This window comes from Cicer arietinum, chromosome 8 (assembly GCF_000331145.2).
Source record: "Cicer arietinum cultivar CDC Frontier isolate Library 1 chromosome 8, Cicar.CDCFrontier_v2.0, whole genome shotgun sequence".
In the NCBI taxonomy this organism is placed as follows: Eukaryota; Viridiplantae; Streptophyta; class Magnoliopsida; order Fabales; family Fabaceae; genus Cicer; species Cicer arietinum.
The window spans coordinates 2,507,775-2,535,755 of record NC_021167.2 but is presented as its reverse complement, the minus strand read 5'-3'; the positions used below and the strand labels follow the sequence as shown (position 1 = coordinate 2,535,755).

Sequence of the window (27,981 nt, the reverse complement as noted above, 5' to 3'; positions counted from 1 at the left end):
CTTTACAGATTAAAGTGAAATACTTCCATTGACTATAAGAAAATTAACTGACTAAATTTTGACTAATATATTTGTTGTAGGACATTAACCATTATTATTATATTTGTTGATGATTACGATTTGTACTTTGAAGCAGAACTAATTTGTATGACTTAAATCTAGCTTAACTTAATGATAGATGAGTGTTTGCTGTCACTTTATAGTTCATATACAATTAAATTTGAGCAAATTACAGATATTTCACAGCAATTTCTGAATAATTTAAACATAAAATATTAATTGAAATTTTTGATAAAATGTATTCTGATATTGCTTTTTTATCAAAAAAATTTTTTTTGAATAAATAAACAAAATGAGTATATTAAATTTTAGAATATTAATAAACTATTTTGAAAATTTATTTTAACATTAAAGTCGGCCTCTATAATTTTAATTTTGAATTATGACCTAATTTCAAATAAAAAATTATATCAAAATAAAAAAAATAAGGAATTAAATCACACCACAATTTCATTTGAATTGATTATATATTACAGCTTTTAGAATATTTTTTGAACCCAACTATAAATCTATAATACAAAATTTAATTCATAATCATATCAATATTGAATAAGTAATTAATCATTTCCAATGTCAATAAAATAATTCAAAAATAACTATTACAATACTAAATATTGGTAACAAATTAAGGTTGTAATTGTTTACAGTTCGGAGTTAGTTTAAATTTTAATGAGTGAAATTTCAATGTATTGAAAAATAGATAAATATTTTAAGGTTTTTCAATTTAACAATGGATACTTTCACATTCAACTTAAAAGAATGAATTAAGAGTTTTTAGAATTTATTGGAATTGTAGAGTACTTTTTTGGATAAAACTAAATTCTCTGTTATATAAATAGAGAGACTAGTAAAGAAGTGAAGTATTCTCAAATTTGGATGATCACGAAAAAAATTGTAGAATCTCAATTTTGGATGATTATGTAGAGAGTTGAGGTATCCTCAAATATGACCTGATGAGAAGAGGGTGTGGGTGATTATTTGTTGTCGTGAGATGTGAGTGTTAACATTCCTTGTAATTCTTAGACGTGAGAGTGTATTGTAGATTGATATACATATAAAGTTAAGTTACAAATCGTTGTAAATTTATTTGAGATGGTGAACATAATTATATTGAGATATTCTCGTAGATGTAGGCAAAACGTGTCAAACCACGCAAATTGTTGTGTGTTTCTTTGTTCCTTTATTTGTGGTGTGTATTTATGTATAAGATCATAGGTGTGTGAATTGAATTTTCCCAACAATGGTATCATGGTTTTCAGAAACCAGCTCAAAGCCATTAGCAAGACTATATAGTTGGCACATACGAGTATCGAATCATAATGAAGTTGAAAGTGGATCCACGTGAGATGCTTATACCGAAAGTTTTTCTAACAATTGAGTTTAAGCGACATGTTTTGTTAATTGTCACTAACGGTGGTATAAGCACGTATGAAACATCACCATTTTCAATACTCATATGAATGTAGAGATAAAAAAAACTATGGTGGAGAACACACTCAAGTTTGTTTGAAGTAAGCTTACAAGGAGTCGAAGCGGAAGATTGCTTATTCTTGTATGGGATAAGAATTTGCTACTCATTATAGTCAAGAAATGAGAAGGGCAAATAATGTTGGCAAAAATGAAAGACAAAAAAAGATGATAGAGAAGTTTGAAAATTTTAATTGAGAGAAGATTTGTTTAGAATTAATTCAAATTTCAAAGTGTGAAATTTCAATACGTGAAAAAAGGGGATGAATATTTTAACGTCTTTGAATTTGACCATTAAGACTTGAACATTCATCTTAGAAAAATGAATTACGAGTTTCTAAAACTCATTGGAATTATGAAATATTATCTCTTTTTGGATGAAGTCAAATAATCTATCCTAAAAATAATGAGACTAATAAAGAGGTGAAGAATTCTCAAATTTTAGTGATCAGAAAAATAGTTGTAGAATCTCCATTTTAGGTAATTACATTATGATTGAGATTTCCCCACTATGTTCTTGTGTGAGGAGAGTGTGGGTGAATATTTGTTGTTATGAGACGTGAGTGTCATTGTTTCTTGTAACTCTCATATGTGATATAATATTATAGAGTGATATACATATTGAGTTGAGTTATAAATTATTATAATTTTATTTGAGATAATAACTATAATTATTTTGAAATATTTTCGTGTATGTAAGCAAGATGTAACTTGTAAGACCCTGAGTTTTAATTTCTAATTTATGTATTTTTGGAGAATTTTGTGTTGAAATTCTGAGGCTTTTTAACCAAGTTTATTGGTATTTTGTGTGTTATATGTCAAAAATATCTTTTTGGGAGCCCCGATTAAAATTATTCGTTGATGAATAATTTTACTTATTTACGGTGAATCTTTTATCGAAAGAATTTTTTTTTGAGATGCAGTGTTTTTCAGAAAAATTCATCTGTCGATTGAATTGCGGCGAGAGAAGATATTTTTCTAAAAAAAAGTGGTTTGAGAAGTGATGTTAGGTGATGAGTGAAATAATGATTTTTCTAAAATATCTAAATTTTTATTTAGATATTTTTGTTATTTATTATATATATAGGTTTTTGGAAAGAAAGGTTAGAAACTTGTTTCCCTTTTCACGCCTACTCCATCTTTCTTCTTCTTTGTTGCTTTCTTGTTCTTCAAGAAAAAAAATCAAGTGTTGGAAGAAAAAAGAAATTAAAACATTTCTCCTACCTCGCGAGTTTCATCTTCTTCCTTCTCTGTTTCCAAAATCAAGCTTTGTTTGTTTTCTTTTGAAAACCGTCAAATACAAATCCTCACTTTCCTTCTAGATCTAAGCTCCCTTGCGAGAAGTGACAGAAGGAAAAGTTGCTCTTTGCCATGGTGCGGTGCTAGTGAGCTAGTTTTTGAAGCGACGACGTGAGCGAAAATTTTATTGGAATTAATCGCGATGTTGTAATCGGATGTTAAAGCTACCGTTAAGGTAAGGGTTCCTTCCAAACTTTTAGTTTGCATCTAGGACCTTATATGTGAATTTATGAAAAATAAGTTTTATGTGTTTGAGGTATATTTGTGGAAAAATGAATTGAATTTGATTTATGAGTGGATTAGTGGAATTTGAATTTGGTGTGTTTGAGGTGTGGTTTGTGGTGATTCATGTGTTCATAATTAATATTATGAATTTTTGGAGATGTGTTTTATGTGTTGATTTGTGAAAGATGAATTTAAGGTGATTTAAGTGTGGTTGAGGAAATTGTTTTGATGTGTTTGGGGGGTGATTTGTGGAAATTAATTTGGTGTAAAATTATGTTTGAAATTGTGGAAATTAATGGGTGAATGATGGTTGAAATATGTGAAGTTGTAATATGGGTGATTTGCGGATTAAACTTTGTGGGAATTGAGAAAATTGAAATTGATGGGTGAATTGTTGAATTAAATTTGAGGTGGTTAATGAGTGAATTTGTAGAGATTAATTTGGATGTGATTATGTGCTCATAATTAATATTATGAATGATTGTGGTGTGATTATGTGTGATGTTGCGGTGATTAAGTTTTGATGTGATTATGTGTTCAAAACTGCTATATGTATGTTTAAGGTGCGTTGATGTGCGATTAAGTGGTGACCGCGATGGGCCACGGTGTTTAAGTGGTGACCACGATGGGCCATGATGTTAAGTGGTGATCGCGATGGGCCATAGGATGGTTCCATGAGTTGAGTGGTTCATCTTATCCTTACAAAGATTTAACTGGTGTTTGTTCGTGAGAGACTACACCATAGTAAATTGTGTTTGTCCGTGAGAGACTGCACTGGTGCTTGTCCGTGAGAGACTATACCCTAGTAAATCGTGTTTGTCTGTGAGAGACTACACCATAGTAAATCATATTTGTCCGTGAGAGACTACACCTTAGTAAATCGTGTTTGTCCGTGAGAGACTGCACTGGTGTTTATCCGTGAGAGACTACACCACAGTAATCGTGTTTGTCCGTGAGAGACTGCACTGGTGTTTGTCCGTGAGAGACTATACCCTAGTAAATCGTGCTGGTATGTGAGAGACTACACTCTTGTTAATCATGTTGGTCTGTGAGAGACTACACTCTTGATAATCGTGTTGGTCTGTGAGAGACTGCACTCTTTTACATCATGGTGGTCTGTGAGAGACTGCACTCTTGTAAATCGTGTTGGTTTGTGAGAGACTGCACTCCTGTAAATCGCGATGGTATGTGAGAGACTGCACTCGTGTTTGTTCATGAGGAACTGTACGTTTAGGATTTACGCCCCTCGCGAAGGGTTTTTGTTTGGAATTGTAGTGTAAGACCTGTGATAGGCTACGCTTTAATAAATTGTGTGAGCCTGTGATAAGTGGCACCTTGGTAATTAGTACTGGTCTGTGAGAGACTGTACAATTACGATTTATGCCTCTCGAGGAGAGCTTTGGTTTGGAATTTCCGGAATCATGCATTTTGGCATATGCGCATTGCATTAGGGTGCTTGGCACGTGAGTCATGTTTGATATAATGTGATGATTGTACATACATACTCGATTGTTGTGATTTTGTGCCGTAATTGCTAAGTTTGATTGTTTGGATTTGTGTGTAAGTGTTGATTGATTGCGAAACATTTTCGAAACTGAAATCTGCATTATTTCGTAGTTGTATTCGAATACGAGGTGTTTGTATTCGAATACATTTAAGTGAGTTTTGCTACTGACTTAACACTTGTATTCGGCTACGCCATGTGGTAGTCGAATACAGTTGTGCCGGATTTTTCACTGATTTCACACTTGTATTCGGCTACAAGGATGCTGTAGTCGAATACAATTGTGCTGTTTTTGCTACTGACTTACCTTGTCTCGTATCCGACTACATCTTGTCTCGTATTCGATTACATTTGTGCTGATTTTGCTACTGACTTATGAATTAGTATTCGAATACAAGGATGCTGTATTCAAATACGACAGTGCAGTTTTGTTAAAAACTTCATTTTTCAACTTTGATTATGCATGTTTGGCATATGAAAACTCTTTCAAGGAGTATGCTAAGTTGAAAGGTTATTTTGTGCATTTGAAATTTAAATGCTATGTGATATTTGTTAATTTTGATTGGTGACCCTTTACAATTATTGTGGAAATCTGTACTTTGCCCTCATATGAGAATCAGGATCATCCTACCGGTTAGTACCCTGGAGATGGGAAGGTAGTTATACATACCTGACCAAAGCTGTGTCAGGAGGATTTTGCGGGGAGCGTGGAGATCACCCGAGTTGTACAGTTTTTGTAGCATGATCAGAATAAATGGTTGTATAGGGGCTATGTGTCTTTCTTTTGTTGATGTATTTATTTCAATTTGGAAAACTGCACATATACCTCATATTGTCAGCTTGACTTTTATTTTGATGGGTCCTTGTACCACTTTTTGATGCGACGTGGGAAAGTTAAAATTCTCGAGGCAGTGCTTTTGTACAGGTGTCTGCCGAGAATACTCCAGGGATATGAGCTATGTCTTATAGGTTTCATAGCCCCGGTGTATTTTGCTGTTTAGATACTTTGGATTTTTGTTTCAAAAACTATTTCCGCTACTTGTAAATATTGTTGACTTTTGTCTTTGTGTTGCGACTTAAATATTTTATCTAAAAGTATTTTATGAATTTGTTTTTTTAAAAAAAAGATACACTTGTGCTGTTAAAAATTAAGGTGTTACATAACTGAACCACGTAAATTTTTATGTATTATGTATTAATTTTTTTTTTTTTTATCGTTTGCTACGTTTATTCTTCAAAGATTCATAGACGTGTATGTGTTAATAGTTGGAACATGTGATTCTGAATTGTTCCTTCAAGCTTCTTTCTTTTTTTCCCTTAAATTGGTTCTTATGTTATATTTAATTTGCACTAATATCTTTTAAATAATATTAAATTATGTACACAGTCCTTTAAATCTAACAATTTTATCAAATTATTGTAATAAAATATTAAATTTTTTCTCAAAAATATGTTACTTTTTCAATCTTAATATAATCATCGTAGTTGATCATTCACACGATTAAGAAAATATAATTAATAAATAAAAGAAAATATTAACAATGTCTCAAATAGGTATTCATTAAACATCTAAATATATAAATACTATATTGTAAAGTGCATTAGAAATAGTACATTTAACTTTTAAAAGATCAAAATTTCTTATTTTCAATGCAAATTTTATAATTTTGTATCCTTAACAACTATCTTTAGGGCACTTGTTAGCATGACTCATAAATACATTGATTTTACCAAACTACCCATATCAACTATTGATTTATTTTTATTTTCATAAACACAAATGATTATAACTTGAAAGTGATATATACAATATTAATTAGAGAGTACAATTGAAATAAAATAATTAAAATTGTATTAATAATCGAAAGTAACAATTAGTTTGGAACAAATATCTTTTGCAAAAATGATAATTATTTTAGGACGGAGAAAGTAATATTTAATACAAATAACTTAATGAGTTAACTTTTCAAGCGATATTACAAATGAAGAAAATTATTAATATTGCTTACGTGGATAAATCGATAATACCAAATTTTTAGAAAGTATACATGTATCTAATTAATAGTAAAGAAAATCATAAAATTTAGACTATTTATAAAATTTGATAATATCTTCTAAAAGATTACAATATTAGACATATTGTTGCAACATTTGGTAATTTTTAATGATGAAATATTTAACATTTATTGATATTGAAAGTGAGACAAATTATTAATGATGCACACATAAGCTAAATTAAATGATGAATCTAGAGAAAAAAAACATAGAAGCTAAATAAAATGATGAATGTAGCAAAAAAAAACTTAAAATAACAATCCAATAAACGAGTCAAATTTTAAATACAACATATATATTTTTGACACTTTTTTATGTTGTCCCTATAATTGAGTTTTGTGGGTTCACTAGCTTTTCTGAATAAATCTTGTGTTTCTTTATATTTGAAAAAAAAAGTTACTCCGTTTTATAATGATGCCATTTTACAATCCAATTATTATTATATTAATTATTTTAAGATATTAATTTTTACTTAATATAAAAATAGTTATATAAAGAATAATTTTGTATATGTTATGTAATAACGAATTCCTTGAAAAATGATGTCATTGAGAGTAATACACGTGCGATAAAAGGAAAAGAAAAATGAAAAGAAGCTATTTCCAAAGTCACCGACCAATACTCGAGTAGTCTACGATATCATAAATATTCATATTTGAGAAAACGTTGAAAACAGAAAGAAAGAATGGGAAATACACGATAAATAAATTGGCATCGTCATCACACTTTACAAAAGGAGGTTCAACACAACACACTTTCTCTATTCTTTAAATACTTCAAAATAAAAAATCAGAGCTCACATAGTTCCTGTCGCAACCAAAACAGAAAAGAGAAATGGCAGGCGTTGATCATTTGGATTTCGAGAGGAACAAAGCGCAATTCGATGTGGCAGACATGAAGATCGTTTGGGCTGGTTCTCGTCAAGAATTCGAGCTTTCCGATCGAATTTCTCGCCTCGTTGCTAGCGATCCGGTTTATTTTCTCTCTCATACTTCTCCAAATTTTTCTTCACTTTATACTTTTATATATATATATATGCCTGCAATTATGGTTTCTTCAAAATTTAACCGTTTTTATTTATTTATGAAAAGATAAATAAATTTGGACTGTTTTTAACTATAAGTTTCAACTTATTTTCTTCCGTCACTTTCGTATATATGTCAGCAATGCTACTTTTACTTTACTTTCAATGTTATTCTAGAATATTAATTTTAAAGACAAATAAATTGATAGATTTTACAATTCGAAGCGATAATTTTGTGATTCGTTATTATTTTTTGTGATTCATTTCATCATATATTAAAAAATTTCCGTCGTGAAATTGATGTTGTTACTTGTAATCTATTAAAAGTTTATTATATGGACTTATCTATTGACAAAATCACTTTACAAGGTGTCTTATATGGATTAATAATTTAAATAAGTTATTATATCATTAACACTTATTATATAAGTGTTTATATATTAGTATAAGCTATTATTATATAATGAAAATCAAACTCTTTTAATGGAGAGCTTATGAAAATAAGCTCAAATTCTAAAATGGATTATAGACATGTCATATGCTGTTATTATAAGCTCTCTCAAATAGTCTCGCAACTGTTTATACCAATAAATAAATTTAAATAAGGCAATTCAAATAGGTCTTAGTAGTTTGATAGAACTTGTGAAAACAACTTATGGCATATCTATCAATAAGGCGTTTTTGGCTATTTCGATAAGCTATGTATGATAGCTTATTTTATAGCTTATATATAAGAGGTTATCTTGATCCTATAAGAACTCAATCAAGTTGTTTATCCTTGTGATTTGTTAATGTTTCTCAAGTCACCATTCAACTTTAACATGTAGTGTAACTAGCTTATGTTTATGGCACCTCACTTTTTAGTTTGGTGATAATGATGACCGTGGCTTTTTTAATAATTTCAAACCTTGCTTGGTTGTTTGTCATTTCTAGGAATTCCGAAAGGATAACAGAACCAGTCTTGACAGGAAGGAGTTATTTAAAAACACGTTGAGAAAAACAGCTCATGCATGGAAAAGGATCAACGAGCTTGGTCTTAATGGTGAGTCTTCTGGAATTAGTGTAGTTTGTATTTGGTTTATTGTTGTTTTCTTCTATGGCACCCAATTAGCTACCTAATACATTTGATATTTTTCACTCTTTATAATCTTGTGCGTTGTATTCTTACAGAACAGGAAGCTACTAAGTTTAGATCTTTTGTGGATGAGCCTGCTTTTACTGATCTTCATTGGGTATGATTCAAATTTTTGTCATGTTTCCTACATAATAAATATATTGTAACAAGAGACAAACAAACAAATAAATATGTGGATGAATGGGACTATATTTTTGGTGTGCAATACTAATCTAAGGATTCATATTGTTTTGCAGGGAATGTTTGTGCCTGCTATCAAAGGTCAAGGCACTGATGAGCAACAAGAAAAGTGGTTGCCTCTAGCTTATAAGATGCAAATTATTGGTTGCTATGCCCAAACTGAACTTGGTCATGGATCCAATGTTCAAGGGCTAGAAACAACTGCAACATTTGATCCCAAAACAGATGAGTTCATTATTCACAGTCCCACATTGACTTCCAGCAAAGTGAGTGAAATGCCCTTTCTACAATATTTTTTTGTTTGAGATTCTAGAATCTTACGATGTTATTAAGTGTATTAGCAAGTACAATCAGGGAAAACAGTTGTGCATCTCTAATGAATTCGCCGAGCATAGTTTTCTGTATTTGGATATATCATGACTCCTTATTGTTGATTTAAACAGTGGTGGCCTGGTGGGTTGGGTAAAATATCGACACATGCTGTTGTTTATGCACGTCTTATTACTGACGGTCAATACCATGGAGTGCATGGTAATTACTGAAGTTAATCATCTAAATTTCTTGTGTTAGACACAGACATAAATTTATTAACTAATATGTTCAATTTGAAGGTTTCATTGTCCAGCTGCGGAGCTTGAACGATCACTTGCCTCTTCCAGGCATAACTGTTGGAGATATTGGAATGAAATTCGGAAATGCAGCATATAACAGCATGGATAATGGAGTTCTAAGGTTTGACAACGTACGAATTCCAAGGAATCAAATGTTAATGAGGTAATTCAATTGTCCCTTATTTTCCAATCATTTTCAATATCAGCCTGCTTTTCAGTTTTGTCAACAGATTATTGTAACGATCTCTTTGTTTATTTTTTTTAATCTACCAGGGTTTCACAGGTCACAAGAGAAGGAAAATTTGTACAATCCAATGTTCCAAGACAATTAGTTTACGGTACTATGGTATTTGTGAGACAGGCAATTGTAGCTGATGCATCAACTGCTTTGTCACGAGCAGTTTGCATTGCTACAAGATATAGCGCTGTTCGAAGACAGTTTGGATCTCATAATGGAGGTCTGGAAACACAGGTAAGCTTTGAAAAAACCTTCTACTGGTACAAGTAAATTTGGGGAAAGTGGCAAAAAAAAGGTTCAATCTAATATTACAAATTCCAAATAAAATATAAGGCAATTCATTTTGTAGCAAGTAGGTTGATTGGATTCTTCCTCATCTTTGCATTATTTATTTTAATATTGACCGGCCCCAATAAAATTCAATGGTTAGGGTTGTCTTTTTAAGTTTGATGCGTGTCTTACTCTCTTCTATCTGTTTTGATCTAGGTGATTGATTACAAAACACAACAGGCTAGACTCTTTCCATTGCTAGCTTCTGCTTATGCTTTTAGATTTGTTGGTGAATGGCTGAAATGGCTTTACACGGATGTAACTCAAAGATTACAAGCCAATGATTTTTCAACATTGCCCGAGGCCCATGCATGCACTGCAGGGTTGAAATCCTTGACTACTTCCGCAACTGCTGTATGTTACTACTTGATAGTACTTTTGTTCAATTCTATGCTGGTTGGACTTAGCTGTTCAATTTTTTTTTATCTTCTTTAGATAGCATTTAAAACATTGTTCTGCTACCGATTCATATATGTGGGATTTTCTTTTTCGTTTTTGCTGTGTTATCCTTTAGTGAGATTCGACAAATGTTAACGAAAGGTCTCCTCCCTTAATCTATCTCTATATGTTGAAGCTCATTTCCAGTGCCACCTTATGCAGTTCATTTTGTTATTTGAAACATGTGCACTGCCTGCAGGTTTATAGATGTGATTATACAAGCATATAATCCCATATTCTTCTTGTTGTCAGTTTGAAATTAATAGTAAAAACCAACCCTACAGATCATAGCATGGTGTGAGTTGTATATTTTGTAAGTTATAAACCGTATTTATTTTACTAGTCTGGATTTCCATCTTGAAAAGCTTACTTGTAAGTTATAAACCCTGTAATTGTACCGTGTCATATATGTGGTCATCACTTTGTAACTGTAAACTTTTTTTATGTCGAAATAAAACTAATTAACTTTCAAACTAATTAACTTTCATTTGTAGGATGGCATTGAAGAATGCCGTAAGCTATGCGGCGGTCATGGTTATCTTTGTAGCAGTGGTCTTCCCGAGTTATTTGCAGTTTATGTTCCTGCCTGCACATATGAAGGAGACAACACTGTGATGCTTTTACAGGTTTTTTAATTTTTAATATCTTTTACATCACTCCTTTTCCGTTATTTAATCTTCTTTTGACCAAGTCTTGCCTCATCTCTAATTAGGATATGTACTTGGTGGTGAAAGCTAGCCCATTTTATAGCGGTCTGATTTCGGATGTTTTATAGGAATTATATGGGGATGTTTTTAACAACTAGAAAATCTCATGTAGGTGGCAAGGTTTCTTATGAAGACTATTTCTCAGTTGGCATCTGGAAATAAACCTGTTGGTACCACAGCTTATTTGGGTCGAGTGGAACAATTGATACAATATCGCTCTGATGTTAAAACAGGTATTGTAATCTTTTGATATCCTAGCCAAATATGGTTTTGTTTAATATCACTAATTGTTCATGTGTCCTTTGATTACTGATTTTATATATTATTTTTTATTCCTTTCAGCTGAGGATTGGTTGAAGCCTAATGTAGTGATTGGAGCATTTGAAGCTAGGGCTGCCAGGATGTCTGTTGCTGTTGCTCAAAATCTTAGCAAGTTTGCTAATCCTGAAGAGGGTAAATGGTTTATATTTTGTTTGAATCGCAAGCTATATTAACCTGTCTGTGTAGTTGATATGTCTTGACTGAAGTGTTATTGGAGACCAGTGTTCAAACTTTGTGAAAATTACTAACAACTAACATTTGCTTATTTTTTAAAAATTACTGAAATTTGTGAAACATGACCGGATATTATTGTTATTTGCTAATTGTTTTTCTGGCTGTAGGATTTCAAGAACTCTCAGCTGATTTAGTTGAGGCAGCAGCTGCTCATTGTCAGTTAATCGTTGTTTCCAAGTAAGTTCCTACTGTATTTACATGTCAGTTGTTTGTAATTATTGTGTTGGTAATTGTCATCTTTGTGAGCTTCATTATTGCATCTCTCGATTTACCATAATACTGAATTGTCTCCTAGAAAGAGCGAGTAGTCAAATTTCCTCAATTACTTTTCATGCAGAGCCAAAATTTGATTTTATGGTTTGGTGGTAAATTTGAAAGATACTTGAATATTATACATTTAAGTTGATCAAAACCTTGTGCTTTTCAGATTTATAGAGAAGTTGCAGCAAGATATACCTGGAAAGGGAGTGAAACAGCAGTTAGAAGTTCTTTGCAGCATTTATGCTTTATATCTTCTTCATAAGCATCTGGGAGATTTTCTTTCCACTGGCTGTATCAATCAAAAACAAGGATCACTCGCGAATGACCTATTGAGGTCCTTGTATTCTCAGGTTTGTCCTAAACAATATAGTAATAAGCATTTTCTGCTCTATATAACTGTATTGTAATTAAGGTTCGTGATTTTTGGTGTGGTTAATTAGGTTCGTCCTAATGCGATTGCGCTTGTTGATGCATTTAATTACACCGATCACTTGCTTGGTTCGGTTCTCGGGCGCTATGATGGAAATGTTTATCCTAAGTTGTATGAAGAAGCTTGGAAAGATCCTTTGAACGATTCAGTTGTTCCTGATGGCTTTAAAGAGTATGTTCAACCAATTCTCAGGCAACAAATACGTAATGCTAGACTCTAGAGTAGTATTTTATAATTCGGCTGGTAGTACTATTTTTATTGAAAATTGTCAATAAAGTTGCATGGATGGATAAATAAATGTAGATGAATACATACGAGAGGAATTTTGATCATAAGTTTATTTTCATGGTTAATAGCATTCATGAGAATAAGTAACAATTCGGTGTATCTGGCATGGAACTAGAAAAAAATCATTATTTATTTATTGATACTTGATTCCTTATGTTTCATTGATATTGTTTCTTGTGGCATTTACATTAAGCCTAACATCACAGGCTTTTATGCTCACACCTACACTTATTTCCAACATGTTATTTTGAAGTTGTTATTATTATTGTTATTTGTTAAATGTATAATATTCAAGTATTTCTCAAATTGCTTGCAATAATCAAAAAAATAATTCAGAAAAAAGAGAATAATTTGATTTTATTTATGATTTAGCGGTAATTATTAGCCTTGCAATAATGAAGAAAAAAAACTATCCAAATTCTCAAATAAAACAAAGAAAATATGCAATTATATGTCTCTTATAGTAGATAAGTCAAGTTTTTCATTAAAAAAAAGTAGATAAGTCAAGTTTTTCATTAAAAAAAGTAGATAAGTCAGTTTCCTTCTAATACGTGTATGGTTCCTTGCCAAACTTCACTTCTGGTTATAAAAGAGACATTTATGATATTTTTTAGGATAAAATTAGTTTCAAGTATGATATGATAGCATTGAATAATTATAATGAAGATTTATTACCACTATGCTATGTTAGGGGTGGGAATATGGCATTCTAAAAAATTATCTGTCTTTTATGTTTATTACATCGAGTTATTTAAATAAATATAAATAATACTTTTTATTGTTATTATAAGTATTATATTAAATTTTAATTTGTTAGATATTAAAATTTAATAATTTATACATATTAACCTTATTTTATTTTTAACATATTTAAATATATTATTATAAAATAGAAATGAGTAGGATGTCATATAAAGTTAAATTCTTTAAAACGTATGTTAAATATTAAATTATAATTTAATTTTATCAATATATTAATTCTTTAATCTATTTAAAAATATATGTGATCAAATAAATAAACTTTTAAATAAATTAATAAATCATATTAAATTGACTTCCATCAATATTTTTTTGACACACTCATGTCTTACAAAATCTAAGAATCTAGTCTATTTCTACTCTAGTGGTTAATATATATACTCTCTCTAAAATAAAATATATAAAAAATATATATGAAAGATTAATGGAAACTCTTGTATGAAGTGAAGGTGTGTTTATGTAAATCTTGTTAAATTCTTCTTAACCTTACATGAGGGTGTGTTTGCCTTAATCTAGTTTTTTTTAATAAAAAATAATATACATCTTTAATTATTTTGAAATTGAAAAAAAATGTGATTGATTGTATATGACTTACTGACCTCGTTTGTGCGTGAATAATTTAAAGGATTCTATGTTTAATTATTGTTAATAACATTCTTTTCACCATAAGTCTTATATTCGAATTTTTTTAATTTTTTAATTCATATCTAATATTTTATTTCTCTCTCTTCCTATTACATCATTAGTTATATATATAGTGAATGCAAATTCTTTTAATCGTTTACTCTAAAAAAAATATATCAACAAATTTTTTATTATTTATTTCTCAGTCAATTGATTTGCATACATGACGTTTTCCTTTTGATTATGTGTCGACCCAATACTAATTTCCTTATTTGTTATACACAACACACCTTTGTAGCTCACAATCACATAATAGCTGAAGCTGCTACTATTTGAACCTCCACCATACCCACCACACTTTTCATTCACTCCCTCTATCCACTATACTATTCTAATCACTCTCAATTTCCCTCTTGTCTCATATCCAAAGACATGGAACAGATTGTTGTCCCCTTTGACAACGAAATTGCACTAACCACTTCAATCTCTTCCTCCAAATCCAAAGGGGAAGAAGTGTTGCATGATAATAATAATAATAATAATAGTAATAGTAATAATAACAAGGTGAAAAACATGAAGAAATCATGTAATGATGGGAATATTCATCCATTGTATCGTGGCGTACGCATGCGTCAATGGGGAAAATGGGTTTCGGAAATTAGAGAGCCCAAAAAAAAGTCCAGAATTTGGCTCGGTACTTTTCCAACTCCAGAAATGGCAGCTCGAGCTCATGACGTTGCAGCCCAAGCCATCAAAGGTAGTTCGGCTTACCTCAATTTCCCCGAATTAGCCGATCACCTTCCGCGCCCAGCCACCACTTCTCCTAAGGACATTCAAGCCGCCGCCGCCAAGGCAGCTACAATGGGCTATCTTCATGAAACTCAAAATTACTACCAAGCCCAAGCCCACGACAACAAAAAAACGTCAAATTCATGTTTACGTGACGAGGATGACACATTCTTCGACCTCCCTGATCTCTTAGTCGACTTAAATAACAGTTCACGTGAATTTAATAACGCCTCTACCTCCATGCCGTGGGTCGTCGCCGGAGCTGAACATCCTGACTCAGGTTTTGGTCTTAATGAGACTTTCCCGGGGGAACCTTACTAATTTGTTAAAGGTTAAATTATTATTATTTCTTATGATTAAGGTTTAAATTATTTATTATTACAACTTCACTATTTCCCAAAAAAATATCCCCTAAAAAAATTCATTATATTTATTAATAAATAAAAATTCAAGTTTCTTATAAAAATCTATTCTCCATTACAGCAATTGAGTGGGTTTCATATTATGTTATATTATATTTATTAATTTTTAAGTTTAATTATGATTCAATAAATGTAACATAAATGGCGCTACATTCCAACAAGAGAGATTTGTCATGGCAATGATAAATTTGGTGGTAGATGCAACTCTAAGCAAAATAATCCATCAAATTTAACGTTTGGTTAGAAACGTCATATTTGAATTTGATGGCTAACAAGCTAATGGTTATTGATAAAGTATTCATATTTATTATTTAAATTGTGTTAGTTTCTAGGATTGAAAATGAAACATTATATTTTAAATTTCATGTACGTCGTTTAATTTGTCAATTGAGTTAACTTTACAAGACAAACAATATTCTATTATTGAATATCGTAAGATTATTTAATTAAATAATAATTTTGAAATAAATATTATCATATTTAACTCACATAATTGTGAAATTTCATGTTCGAACAAAAATATTACATCCAATTTTTATCAAATAGGATTTAGATTTTCTACTTTTGCTACAAACAAATAATAATGTTTATGTCTCTTGCTACAAACAAATAATAATGTTTATGTCTCGACAATATTATATATCTCTTATGCTAGTCTCAGTGACTTTCATTTGGCATTAGATTGAATTTTGAATTTTATTGACATTGATGAGTTAATTTGGTTTGATAAAAAAAAAACAGTTTAATTATTTTTGTTAATAAATAACAATTCTTAGATGTATTAAAAAAAAATATTTACGTCAAAAAATAACAATTCTTAGAAAATGAAAATGTAAAAACTATTGAAAACATTTAAATCATATGATAAATTACTTACAATTTTAATGAAACTACCCAAAAAAAATCAGTTTTATCAATTTTTTTTTAAAAGGTCAATGTTATTTTTAATTTCTTTCTAGTTGTAATTAATGAAAACCTCCCCATTGGTCACAAGCTTCAAACTAGTGATTTGACCAATTCCTCTCCATGTTTGTTACCATTGGTGACTGTGAGTTTCATGATGTGCACGGTAGAAATTTCATGGAATATGGACGGATTGAATTGTTTTTTTATAGAAGAATATTATTGGTTAATTTGTTAATGGCGAGGAAAAAATATTAGCAGTAAGGATGAAATTATTTATCTAATTCCCAATACTCATTTGATATCCATTGGAGGAATCGATGATCTTTATGTGCATGATAATATATTATTATGCGCTTTACTTTATTAGGAAAGATTACAATGACAGTTTAACGAGAAAAGTTGTGGGCACATCCCAAATTTGGCTCCATACCGTTATATTATTTACGAAGATGAATAATGAGTCTGAGTCTGACTCCGATGGCTCAAATTAAATGACTCTTTTATTTATTGACATTGGCATTACGTGCACAAGCTAAGCGCCACGTGATTTGTGTCCTCCCTTCGTCATCTCAGATTTGGCAACTTTAGGAGAAAAGTAAGTCCCACCCATATCATTCATTTTTGTCCTCTACCCAAATTGGTGCATAATAACGTCATGACTCAGTCACTGGTACGGACTCCTTTTTTAATAGACGAATATTAACTACGGCTACTTTGTTTAGGGAGAGGGAATTTTTAACCATAAACTTTTTTTAATACTCATTTAACATTCATCTATAGTTATATTTAAGAGAGTATATATTATAATATGATATTATATAGTATATCCCGTAAGTGATATGTTTGTAAATCTTAGATTATTGTCTGTCCTATTTATTATTCGTCAAAGAAATATAGTACGACAAAATAAGTAGTTATTCAGTAGGGTGAAAATGAGTTTCAAACGCTTTAAATATATTTCCTCCAACAATTGTTGACCTTTGGTTCTTTAAAAGTTTATTAATGATTACTGATGCTAGTTCGGAACTTACATGTACTCAAAGGATGATCAATAAAGCTTCTTATTCCTGGTACCTGGACAATTAAAAAAAGATTAAAATAAAAGTTGACTACTGCTCTGTTTTAGCACTAGTTCCCAAGTGAAGTTCTCATTTCGGTTTGACATCTATCACTATTAAGTTTTTCGGTTAACAATTATTTTCATAATTGTAATAAATTAAATATTTAATCACAAAACTACTTCATATTATACAACATGGAATTTTTAATCGATCTGTTTAATCCAAATTCCTGGCTTGCAATTCTAAACATAGATAAATTTTTGTCCTGAAAAAAGAACGTTACACTTGAACAGTTTTTTCCAAAATTATTCAATCTAATGACAGTTGCATATGCTAAAAAGAATCAGCCTATAGAAAAGACTGTCCATATGCCATTTTTAAAGCTTTTGCTTGACGCAGTATTCCTTGAGATTCTGCAAAGCTTGCCGAATTGTATCCTCATCTTGATTGGAATATTTCAGGCATAACAACCGTTGTGCAACATGATAAGCCCTCTGTATTGAGTGATTCTGCAAGCAGTTGACTTCCATCCTTTTCTTTTCCTAATGACAATAGAGTCCATATTACATGTTAGTGTTAGTGCTTAGTGTCAGTTTATGTTTTAACACTTGCTCTTTGTACTTACTCAGCATGTCAAAGGAAATAAAAGTCATACAAGAAGCACACAATTTTGTGCAATTTAAATGTATTCGTAGATGGCACAATCATAGGGATCACAGCTTAATGAAATAGAAAGAAAAAAAGAAGCCAATTACTCTGTTAAGACAACAGTTAGTATGAAACTAGTAGAAGTAGACATGCTACTTAAGAATGACTTTGCCAGTGTGCTTCACTACACATTTTACATGCATTCATGTGTGTGTTTTCATATAAAAATTTAAGCACTTGAGTATCTGCTCTTTGCACTGAAAATTCCAGTAAGTGTATTTATTATTTAAGGAATCAAGCTTGATTATCTTTTCTATTATGGAGAATTGAAGTGTGCCTCATTTAAATTAACATCCACTTTTTGCAAGCATTAATATAATCACCTTTTCCGAAATCCTTGCTGTGATCATTCTTGCAGTCTCAATAACCGAACTTGGTAATCCTGCCACTTCTGCTAAGAGAAGGCCATAATGGGGGATATGTTTTGGTCCTTCCTTAAGTTGAAACTAAGTAAAGCAAAATATTAGTTTGCAGATAGTTATCCAGCGAGAGAAAAAAATATATAGAGACACCACCTTAAACTCCAAATGATTGTTTTTTAAGTCGACATGAAAGTGAAGAATTTTCACGTTGGGATACATTGTTGCTAATTCTGATATGTTCTCCATATGAGTGGCAAATATGGTATACCTGAAGGAAGATTAAAAATATGACTCAGAAGACAGAAAGGTCAATCAAATAAATATGTTCCCTTGGTGGGGAATTTTTTTGCAGTCTCCAGTTGTCTTACAATAAGCAATTCAATACCAAAGCAGTAAATTTTAGCTCCAAGATTTTAAGGGTTTTAGCATTTGCAACTTTTTTTTAAAACTACAACGATGAAATATTTGTAGATCGAAAAGCTAACCAAGACCTTTGATTTATTAGTTATCAGAAATCAACGCCATTGGAGTTTACTAAAAATGCTTTATGACAGCAAAAAATAAGCAAAAGTTACGCTTTAAGTGACAAAAGATGCTCGCAGCAACTCCATGCAATTGCAAGTCCATCAGATGAAGAAGTAGCCCTACCAAGTTCATCCATAACAATCAAACTCCTGCATAAAACAAAATATTTAAAGCTGTCATGCATACCAAGATTGAAGAAAATCAAAAGGAAGTTGCTAGTTACCTGTGTGAAACATTCTGCATGATAAAAGCTGTCTCTTTCATCTCTGTCATGAACTACACATCCAGATAACTTCATATATAATTCTAAACATGTGACCAGGATCAAATAGCTTCAGAATGCAGGCATCTAGAAATTGTACCGTGCTTGAGTTTGATTCAAGATTATCAACTGCACCCATCCTTGTGAAAACACGATCAACTACCCTCAGAGTGGAGAAGCGGACAGGAACATAACACCCAACTTGAGCAAGAATAACTATGAGACACACTTGTTGAAGGTAAGTACTCTTTCCGCTCCTGGGAAAAAGGAATATATAAATAAATCTCAAGAATATATCCTTCACCTAAACAAAGTAAATATGGCATAGTGTAGTTCACATATAATTCAGATTTAAACTGTAAGAACACATAATAATGTTAAACATTGATGTCGGGTGTTTAAGGTATTGTTTGAAGGAAAATGCACCAGACATGCTTAACTAACTCTAATTTCAACACTTATTGTTTATTGGAATTTTAAAAGTGACAACCTCATATCTGAAAAAATTGTTTTATATCCTCCATACTTTGTTTTCTCATCACTAATAAGCCAGACATGCTTCCATATTCTTACTAACAGCATTTAGTCATGCCTCATGGATAGCCATTGTCTAGGTCAGTTAAAGCTCTTATGGAGTTTTACTGTCACCAATCCTCCTTTATATAACAGTCATCCTTGAATGTGAAACAGATATTTTCTTACATATTGGGGCCTGTCACAATCACCATGTTTGAGGCTTCAGACAGAAATAGGTTGTTGGCCTGAAATGCGAAAGATTAATTTACTCAATAAAAGAAGTGCAGAGATCCTTCAACATGAAAAAGTGTCAAAATGTTGGGGAAGTTACAACGGTTACTGGATATGCTCATTACGTACAACAAAATCATTGTGTATGCTCTCCAAGATTGGGTGTCTACCAGAATCAATTGCCATCGGCCCATTCTCTAGCAAATAAAATAAAATATCAACAAGAGTTTTGTCCATCGCAGTACAAAAATGTTACAGAAATTACCACTTTTCTTACCCGTAAATTCTGGTCTTGTATATTGATCCACGGGCTTAGTTGAAATCATATGAGCAAATGAGTTCACAATCATATCTAACAAGCACAAGATCTCAGCTAGCAGTGTCAACGCAGAGACATTCTCACGAATCGCATCCATCAGTTCTGTAATTATTTTCTATTACGATAAATACATTTATAACAGGGAAATACAATACCTGAAAATATGAGATATTGCAAACTCAAGGAAGTAATAATATAGGATCTGTATTACGATATCAATTTGTAATTATTAAATTTATGGCTTTAATATATATACAGTTTTAATATTTATTAAACACAATTCATTTGAGGGACAATATTTGGAAGCTAAACTAGATCGATTTAGCCTTGTAAGCTTGCATTAGGTACTGCCAATAAAAAATCACCATATCACATACTAAAAATATTTAATTAAGAGGGTGAAACACGAAAAAGGCAAGTAAAAGGGATGGAGGGAAGAAAAGAAAAATAATGGATTGTTTTTTACTATCTTCTCTTCCAAATGTTCTTTTATTGGAAGCACTGTCAGTTCACAACCAATATTCCTTTAAAATATGTCAATTCTCTTTTCAAAAACTTATAGCAATTGAGTGTAACCTTGTTGTCTGCATGTAGTAACTGAACTTTCCAACTCAAAATTATCTTTCAATAGTTTCCTTTCTTGGCATTTGCCAAAGTCGAGTCGACGCGAGTTGTGTAACTCATGCAAAAATGAACAGAAAAGCAAACATGCCCAAGCCCATGTAAGTTTGTTTTGACATGTGGCACGTGGCAGTACTAGTACCTTCCAGACAAACTTCGGTTCTTGTATAGCATTCTGCAGCTGCCGATTTATTCCTAGCATTCAACTGCAAGTTTCATTAATTTAAAAGAATATTGAAGTTTTCAAGAGCCCAAACATGCTTCTAAGGAAAGAAACATCTAATAGTGTGGTGACAAATCAAACAAATGCAGAGGCATTTTATGTGTCATTTTAAATCAGAGGCTTGGATTTTGCTTACCATTTTGTAAGTTAAAAAGTATTATTGGGTCAACAATTTACAAAACAAATATAATTTCACCACCGAAAAGCCTAAATGTTAATTAGTAATCAAATGTGAGACTTTTAATATATAAACGTCATTCTCAAATGGGCCATCAGTCCATCATACATTATAAAGAATCTCCGCTACTAGCAGGAGGTAGATGGAACAGAAGGTCAATTCCTTTTGTGGTATATATCCATTGAATGTCATTATTGGGAATAATGAAGTTAGCTTGACAAAGATCTTATTCAACTTCAATGCACTAAATTAAAGCCTTTACGTTAGTAGACTCTAACTAAATGTGTTGTCAAACAAGTATAATTAATGTATTTAAATAGGTCATATTTATCTGTATTGTTGCAAGTCAAATAGAAATCATATGTCTGTAAAATCCAAATGATCAACTTACTCACAGATGCTAGTTCCAAAGTTGAGCAATGAATGCTGTTCCCGTGTTTTACAACCTAGTACAAGCCAAAAGAAATACTAGGTTCAAGGAAAAGATAACTTTAAAAGGATATTCTTAAAAATATAGCAACAAAAATCAAATCTCTAACCTGAATGAACTTGCTTGGAAGCTTTCCTTGAATATTCTTCTGTGGTATAACAAAGTGGAATCCCTGCCTGTTTTTGAATGTAAGCTTTAAATTTGGCAACTTGAAATCCTCTCGATAATTGTTTGCAAGATTGTGGATAGCTGTGCAAGAAACACCAAATGCTTTAGGAAAGCCTCGTATTACACTGTTAACAGGAAAGAAAACTTAAACAATCATATTTATAAACCTTCACTGGTTTCACAAAATGATCTTCGTGAAATATCCAAAAGACCGTCAATTCCAGCCTTAACAGCAAAGCATTGCTGAGTGCATGCAACAAAAGGAACCCGCGCATGAAGCACATCTTCATCAATAATTTCCTCTATCCTGTAACACAATTCCCAAAGACGTGATCTGGTTGGTCCTATTACTATTAAACAGTTTAAAGATTTTTTTTATCATAATTCCCAAATAGTTTACATTGCAGTGGAATGTGACCATCTATACTATGAAGCTTTCTATCAATTGGTACTTGGTAGGAAAATAATTTTTTTGATCCTATGGATAAGGTTTAACCTATTGTGCGCTGTGTGAATACAGTGAACTAGGATGGAGCCATTCGTATTAATCAAGAACTACATCACATATATTAACTTTGCCATGCACTTGTGATATGGCAACCAGAGATTTGTTGATTATTGATTAAGAAATATTTGGCTCCGAATATTCTAGTCAGTTTTTCCCTCATTATAGCTTCAAAACTTTACTAACTCAAGTAATAATGTTTTCATTATCTTATACATGTAACAGTTGCATGTACCCATTGGCGCAAGAAAACTTTAGCATACCTTTTCTTAATAAGATCATATTTTTCATTTTCACAAACAGACTTGTAGATATTTGAAAGAAGTGAGCTTTTTGCATCCTTAAGCGCCTGTTATGTTTATCAGAAGAAATGATCTGTAACAAATTTTCAATATCTGATAACTCAGGAATACCTGACTCTAATGACGGTGGGTGGGTGGGTGAGAAAGAGAGACAGAGAGGTACCTTAGACAGTAATGGAAGGGCATCTAAAGCAGTTTTAAGGAGGATTACACTTGATACTAGCACTTGACTCTTTTTAGCACGATCAGCCGACAAGGCCTCAATCTTAACTTTCTTTGACTTAAAGCAGAAGTGGCATAATACTCTATCTGAAACCATACAGTCTGTATGTATTACTACCAAAGGTGTATAAACTTCTTACAGACTAATGTCAGTTCAATTACTGCTCTTAGTTACCAGTCTCTTTTGGAAATTTACGCAAAACCTGACACAGGGCAAAAAATAGCTGTTCATTGTTCGTCAGTTCATCCTATAATGAAATATTAGAGGACATGTCATGATAAATAAAGGAATAAAGTAAAACCTCTGTCAGGAAGTCAAACGAGCTTAAAAAATTCAAACCACAATTATGAGTGGAGTTTCAGACCAGAGCTCTAAAGTTTATAGAGTACACCAGGACTAAACTCGATAATAAGAGTAGACTTGTAAAAAAAGGTGGAAATAGTAAAATTGAAAGGTTGCAAAACAAAGAAAATAAAGTCAAACTTGAGTATATGTGAATGACACTGACTAGGCAATCAAGACGAGCATTGATTGTTTCAATGTCTTTTAGAGGCTGCAATAAATTGGCACGAAGGAGCCTAGTCCTGGAGGAAACAAATAAAATGTCAATCAACTAATGCTGCGTCTGGAAACTCATGTGAATCATCACATACCCTCCAATAGTTTTAGTTGTCTTGAGCATGTGAAACAGACTTCTCTTTTTGTTGCTTGTTCCCAGTAGGGCAGAATGAAATGGCTCAATAATTTCCAAATTTTGGACGCTGCATTTAAAATTGAACATCGAAATCCATTATCTAGACTAAACAGATGGTACATGAAATGTAAAATGAACTTAGTATCCAAATTTTATTACTAAGAATGTACCACAATAGTAAGGTTAGGGAATCAGGAGAGATTAAATCGGTAAAAGGTTAGAGAATGTGTCACCCGTAAAGAACGGCTTTCAGCTCAAAAAACCAAGAAAGCTTACCTGGTTGCATCAATATTCATGTGATCAAATGATCCATTAAAGGTGACCTGAAATAAAGTAATGCACCGCAAAAATGAGGAATTCAATCTTACGTACACTAAGTGCAGATTGAACTTCATATAAGAATAGACATGAGAGATGTAGTGAAGCAATGTCCAATATAAGACTTAAAAGTACACAGAGTCTGGGCATTGTCCAAGGACCACTATCCTAACTCCTAAAGAACATTAATAACCCAGTGAATGGTAAATATCTGGAGGGAATACTTCAAGTTTACTTGCACAAAACAATATATTTGAAGTTTTGTACTGAAAAATTTGAAAGATATGGCAACGGGATGGGAGAGTATACTGCATATGGACATTGTTTGTAAACTACTAAGCAGTAAGCACCCTAAAGCTTATTTTGATTTGCATAATGAATCGTGCAAAAAGTAAATTTTTAACTCCCTTCTTCAACTTCAAATTGTTTGCACATTCGAAAAAGATATAGTGCATCTTGGGTTTTTTCTTGTTAACAATGATAATCTTACATAAACATAGGAGAGGAAGAAGAGAGAGAGAGAGAGAGAAAAGAAGGAACCATTGGTTAGGGTTTCATAAACAAATGAACAAAGCTTGTGTTTGTAGTGTTACAAAGGTATATATACTAGAGAATAGAAAATTCTAAAATACTCTTACTACTAACATATAATAACAATGCTATCTATTTCTAATATAGCATCACAGTATGTTTGTGTCATAAGTAATCCCCAATACCCAAGAAAGAGATTATTTCATTTACTATTTTAAAATTTGCATTTGTATCCATGGAAATGTGTGGAGGTATGCATGACGCTCCTGCATACAATCCTATAATGCTACTTGCATGATTCTTACAGTCATAAGATAGCACAACTTCACAAAAGCTTTCCACACTTAAAGCTAAAATGGAGCCACATATATGTTGTGCAGAGTTGTAAATACAGAAGTTGTGAAAGGTTTCTTGTATATACAACCTTATTTTCATTAAGATACGTGGGATGCTGACAAGATAAGCAATATTGACTTAAAATTACAGCTAGCTAATATAACTTCAAAAAAAATCAACGAAGGAACAATTATGCAGCACATACCGACAATGAGTGATTGGTAACAACAACCCCTTTTTCTGCTTCTGTCCTGGCAAGCACAGTCAAAAATTAATTTTAGGGAATAGAATTGTAAGAAAATGAGTATCAAAATCACCATGTTTTGATGCAATAGAACAGTATAAACAATTCAACTGCCCATCTTTTGAAATTACTAGTGTATTCAATTTGTGATTTCCAATAAAAACTTTCTAAATATTTATATCCTTAACCAGTACTTTTAGGGAATTGACTGGCAAGACCCTTATTAATAAGATACCTTAAGGTATCTTTGGATGGAAGAAAGGCCTCATAATGGAATTGAATGAAATAGAACATGCCATTCGACTGTTTGGTTACTTAATGAGGAAGGTCATGTCATTTGGAGCAGATCCTAATATATAAAATACAAATACAAACACAAACACACATGGAAAAGACAACATTGCAGTTAAATGAAGAGATATCTATTTATTAGTTTCGGATGTAATTGGTATAATCAGAGAGATATAATCCACTATTAACTGCATCAGATACTGTAATGGAATAAATCAAAGTTAAACACTCAAGATATTCTTGACATGTAATTGGGCATTAGAAATGCTTTCTCCATCTCATTTTATCTGACCTATTTGGAATATTGATGTGTCAAAAATTATTTTTCATTCTAAAATATCAATAGAGTATTAACTACTTGTTTTCAATAATATCCTTATTTATTGGTAACTCAATCTATGTTGTACTATTAGTTAGTCCTTCTACCAATCTAATTGTAATTAATGATTTTCTTAAGATATGTGCATTACCTTAAAGGACAAATAAATTGAGACGGAGGTAGTACCACTTTAAAGCAGCAGCAGCAGCAGCCAAGCACAGATAATACTGCTTGTAGTAAGTGTCCAAACCAAGCGCTGAAGGATCCTTAGCAGCTAGGTTTTTTATTAAGATAGCACCCTAAAGCACCAAACTTCAGTGCACTTTTGAGGAAAAAAATTGTTATAGCATCATAGACCTTGAAATCAATTGAAAGACAAAGAACATGTGATAAAACCTTTGTGTCATCAAAACAACCGCGGGCCAACACTGCCTGCGTATAAAAGGACTCCACATGAAATGTACTTCATTAACAGACATCGTGCACAAGAGTTTTGCACTCAAAAACACAACCATGAGAAGGGATGTAAAGACAAAGAGACATGGTGACTTTACCTTCTTGACCGATCCATAAAATCTATCAACCAATTCTGCAACTGTACTTGTAGAATTGGAGGCTGACTTGTTTGGAGGAACAATTATCACAATAGGATCATAGAAATGAAGCAATGTCTTTGTGTTTTGATATGAACTGCTGGTTTCAATATATTGTGAAAGATGTAGTGAAGCAGACCTCAAATCAAAAGCAGCTAATCCAACCTGTCAGATGATTGATTGATTTGATCTAGTTAGAGACTATAAATTTCATTTATCTAACTTGAACCAGTTCCTTAATACGTTAGAAGTCATAAAAATTGTTTTCAAACTCTACAAATTTTACTGACCCATTCTTTTTCAAGTTACAAATATAAATAACATGGGAATTTCAACTGATGTCCAAATTCTTTTAATACTCCTTTGAACATGTACGAGGTTTCTCGGCACTCCACTGAAATCCTTACCAGCAAAAAAGTCCCTTTGTAATGTTCTTAAATTAGTGGAAGACATGTTTTCACTGTTTAGGTTGGGTTTACCATCTGACATGTTTGTAGTTAGGATCATAATAGTAATAAAGGATGCATTAGATTCCAGTTCAAATTTCTTCATGACTATTAGAAGAGTATAAGGGATACAAGGCAAGAACTAACTTTACAGAATTATTAGTTGATTGGTAGATTACTACAAAAGCTATGCTGAAGTTTGTGATATTGCAATTTTGAAATCAAATCTAGGTTTCCCCATTTCTAACTCTTATTGAAATTCCGAGGACATATCGATCATTAAGAACAATTAAAACCACAGTTTAATTCTGGAAGTTGTGTGAATTTCGTTTCGATCATTCAACTACACGAATCATATAGATTTGAAAAAGCAAACAATTAACTACTATGAAAAAGGACTTGATAATTTGCTTGATCGAATTGAAAACTTGAAGCAAAATTAGTATGATAAATAACTGAAGAGAGAAAAAAGATAACGTGAAGATAAAGATTCCTTTATTGCATGGAAGAATGTTTGTGAAAGAATCAAAGATCGAAACCTCTTTCGCTCTATTTTCGATGATGCTGACTATGAAGCTCGAACCCTCTCCACCGTCATTTTCCATTGTTGCGTCGTGTGGTTACAATTTTCAGCAGATTTTGATTTTCGCGCCACTTTGAGTGATACTTATAATAAGAGCTTCTGTAATTTATATCGCGCGCGAGGTTGCACTTTTGAGCAAGTGATTGAGGATGGTTAAACTTAAGAATATATACTCCTACTCCAAAGCAAACCATTTGGTTATTTCGTGAACCAACTATTCCAAAAGCAAAGTTATTTGGTGAATGAAGACCGGATTCCAGTAAATAATTTCAAATTTGTAAAATAATAATGAATGATGCTAATAAGTATTTTAAGGCACTTAATTTTCAAATATTTTTCTTTTTTTTTTACAAGTACTCTGAAAGCACTTGTTACTATTTTTCAATAATAATTTATAAAAAGAGAAAAAGAACCACAATCAGATTAATATAGATTATTGATTTTATTACCTCATGATTGTAATTTTAATCCATCAATAACTATATGCTTAATTATCAATATTATATATTATTGTAAAAAGTCGTTATACTGTGATTAAACCCTTTTTAGAAAACTTTACGACATTTTTCAATGAAAAATATGAAAATTGATGTGGCATATATTTTGAAAATGTTATTGAGTATTTTTCTTCGGCTAAATTATACTTTTAGTCATTTAAATTATTTTTAAATTTCACTTTGATATC

At 31.7% G+C, this 27,981-nt stretch overlaps 3 protein-coding genes across 7 annotated transcripts; 2 read left to right on the top strand and 1 right to left on the bottom strand.

Annotated features, from left to right (window-relative positions):
• The first annotated feature begins 7,303 nt into the window (after positions 1-7,303).
• Positions 7,304-12,968, top strand: LOC101509146 (peroxisomal acyl-coenzyme A oxidase 1). Its single transcript, XM_004511653.4, has 14 exons — positions 7,304-7,582; positions 8,568-8,676; positions 8,805-8,866; positions 9,006-9,215; positions 9,393-9,480; positions 9,561-9,723; positions 9,834-10,032; positions 10,285-10,482; positions 11,061-11,192; positions 11,386-11,506; positions 11,616-11,726; positions 11,936-12,005; positions 12,256-12,439; positions 12,530-12,968. The coding sequence occupies exons 1-14, from the start codon at positions 7,445-7,447 to the stop codon at positions 12,737-12,739; spliced, it is 1,995 nt and encodes a 664-aa protein (XP_004511710.1). The 5' UTR covers positions 7,304-7,444; the 3' UTR covers positions 12,740-12,968.
• A 1,515-nt stretch (positions 12,969-14,483) lies between these two features.
• LOC101496929 (ethylene-responsive transcription factor ERF039) lies at positions 14,484-15,388 on the top strand. The gene has a single exon (XM_004512143.3). It carries the CDS (start codon positions 14,623-14,625, stop codon positions 15,298-15,300), a length of 678 nt encoding a protein of 225 aa, XP_004512200.1. The 5' UTR covers positions 14,484-14,622; the 3' UTR covers positions 15,301-15,388.
• A 2,177-nt stretch (positions 15,389-17,565) lies between these two features.
• On the bottom strand, positions 17,566-27,513 carry LOC101508298 (DNA mismatch repair protein MSH4). 5 transcript variants are annotated; one of them, XM_004511650.4, is made up of 24 exons: positions 27,253-27,507; positions 26,229-26,432; positions 26,071-26,106; positions 25,861-25,973; positions 25,026-25,071; positions 23,912-23,958; positions 23,595-23,702; positions 23,450-23,525; positions 23,116-23,188; positions 22,882-23,027; positions 22,680-22,765; positions 22,079-22,218; positions 21,853-21,992; positions 21,709-21,759; positions 21,055-21,118; positions 20,250-20,393; positions 20,102-20,169; positions 19,928-19,986; positions 19,326-19,482; positions 19,187-19,239; positions 19,014-19,112; positions 18,592-18,706; positions 18,400-18,522; positions 17,566-17,910 (listed from the first exon to the last, which is right to left on the bottom strand). In XM_004511650.4, exons 1-24 carry the CDS (start codon positions 27,316-27,318, stop codon positions 17,746-17,748), a joined length of 2,379 nt encoding a protein of 792 aa, XP_004511707.1. In that variant the 5' UTR covers positions 27,319-27,507; the 3' UTR covers positions 17,566-17,745. The 5 variants fall into 5 exon arrangements, 4 of the variants coding, with proteins under 4 accessions (XP_004511707.1, XP_027193469.1, XP_012574401.1 ...); XM_027337668.2 differs by having other exon boundaries at positions 23,116-23,164; XM_012718947.3 differs by having other exon boundaries at positions 23,116-23,143.
• Between the last annotated feature and the right edge of the window lie 468 nt (positions 27,514-27,981).

What these genes read in the sequence shown, in the direction of transcription:
- LOC101509146 (XM_004511653.4), top strand. Translation starts at nt 7,445, where the DNA reads ATGGCAGGCGTTGATCATTTGGATTTCGAGAGGAACAAAGCGCAATTC. An exon ending in ATGGAGGTCTGGAAACACAG is followed by an intron (nt 10,033 to 10,284) that starts GTAAGCTTTGAA and finishes GTTTTGATCTAG; the next exon opens with GTGATTGATTACAAAACACA. An exon ending in TCGCTCTGATGTTAAAACAG is followed by an intron (nt 11,507 to 11,615) that starts GTATTGTAATCT and finishes TATTCCTTTCAG; the next exon opens with CTGAGGATTGGTTGAAGCCT.
- LOC101496929 (XM_004512143.3), top strand. Translation starts at nt 14,623, where the DNA reads ATGGAACAGATTGTTGTCCCCTTTGACAACGAAATTGCACTAACCACT.
- LOC101508298 (XM_004511650.4), bottom strand. Translation starts at nt 27,318, where the DNA reads ATGGAAAATGACGGTGGAGAGGGTTCGAGCTTCATAGTCAGCATCATC. An exon ending in GTTGTTTTGATGACACAAAG is followed by an intron (nt 25,974 to 26,070) that starts GTTTTATCACAT and finishes TTGGTGCTTTAG; the next exon opens with GGTGCTATCTTAATAAAAAA. An exon ending in TATGATCTTATTAAGAAAAG is followed by an intron (nt 22,219 to 22,679) that starts GTATGCTAAAGT and finishes ATTGTGTTACAG; the next exon opens with GATAGAGGAAATTATTGATG.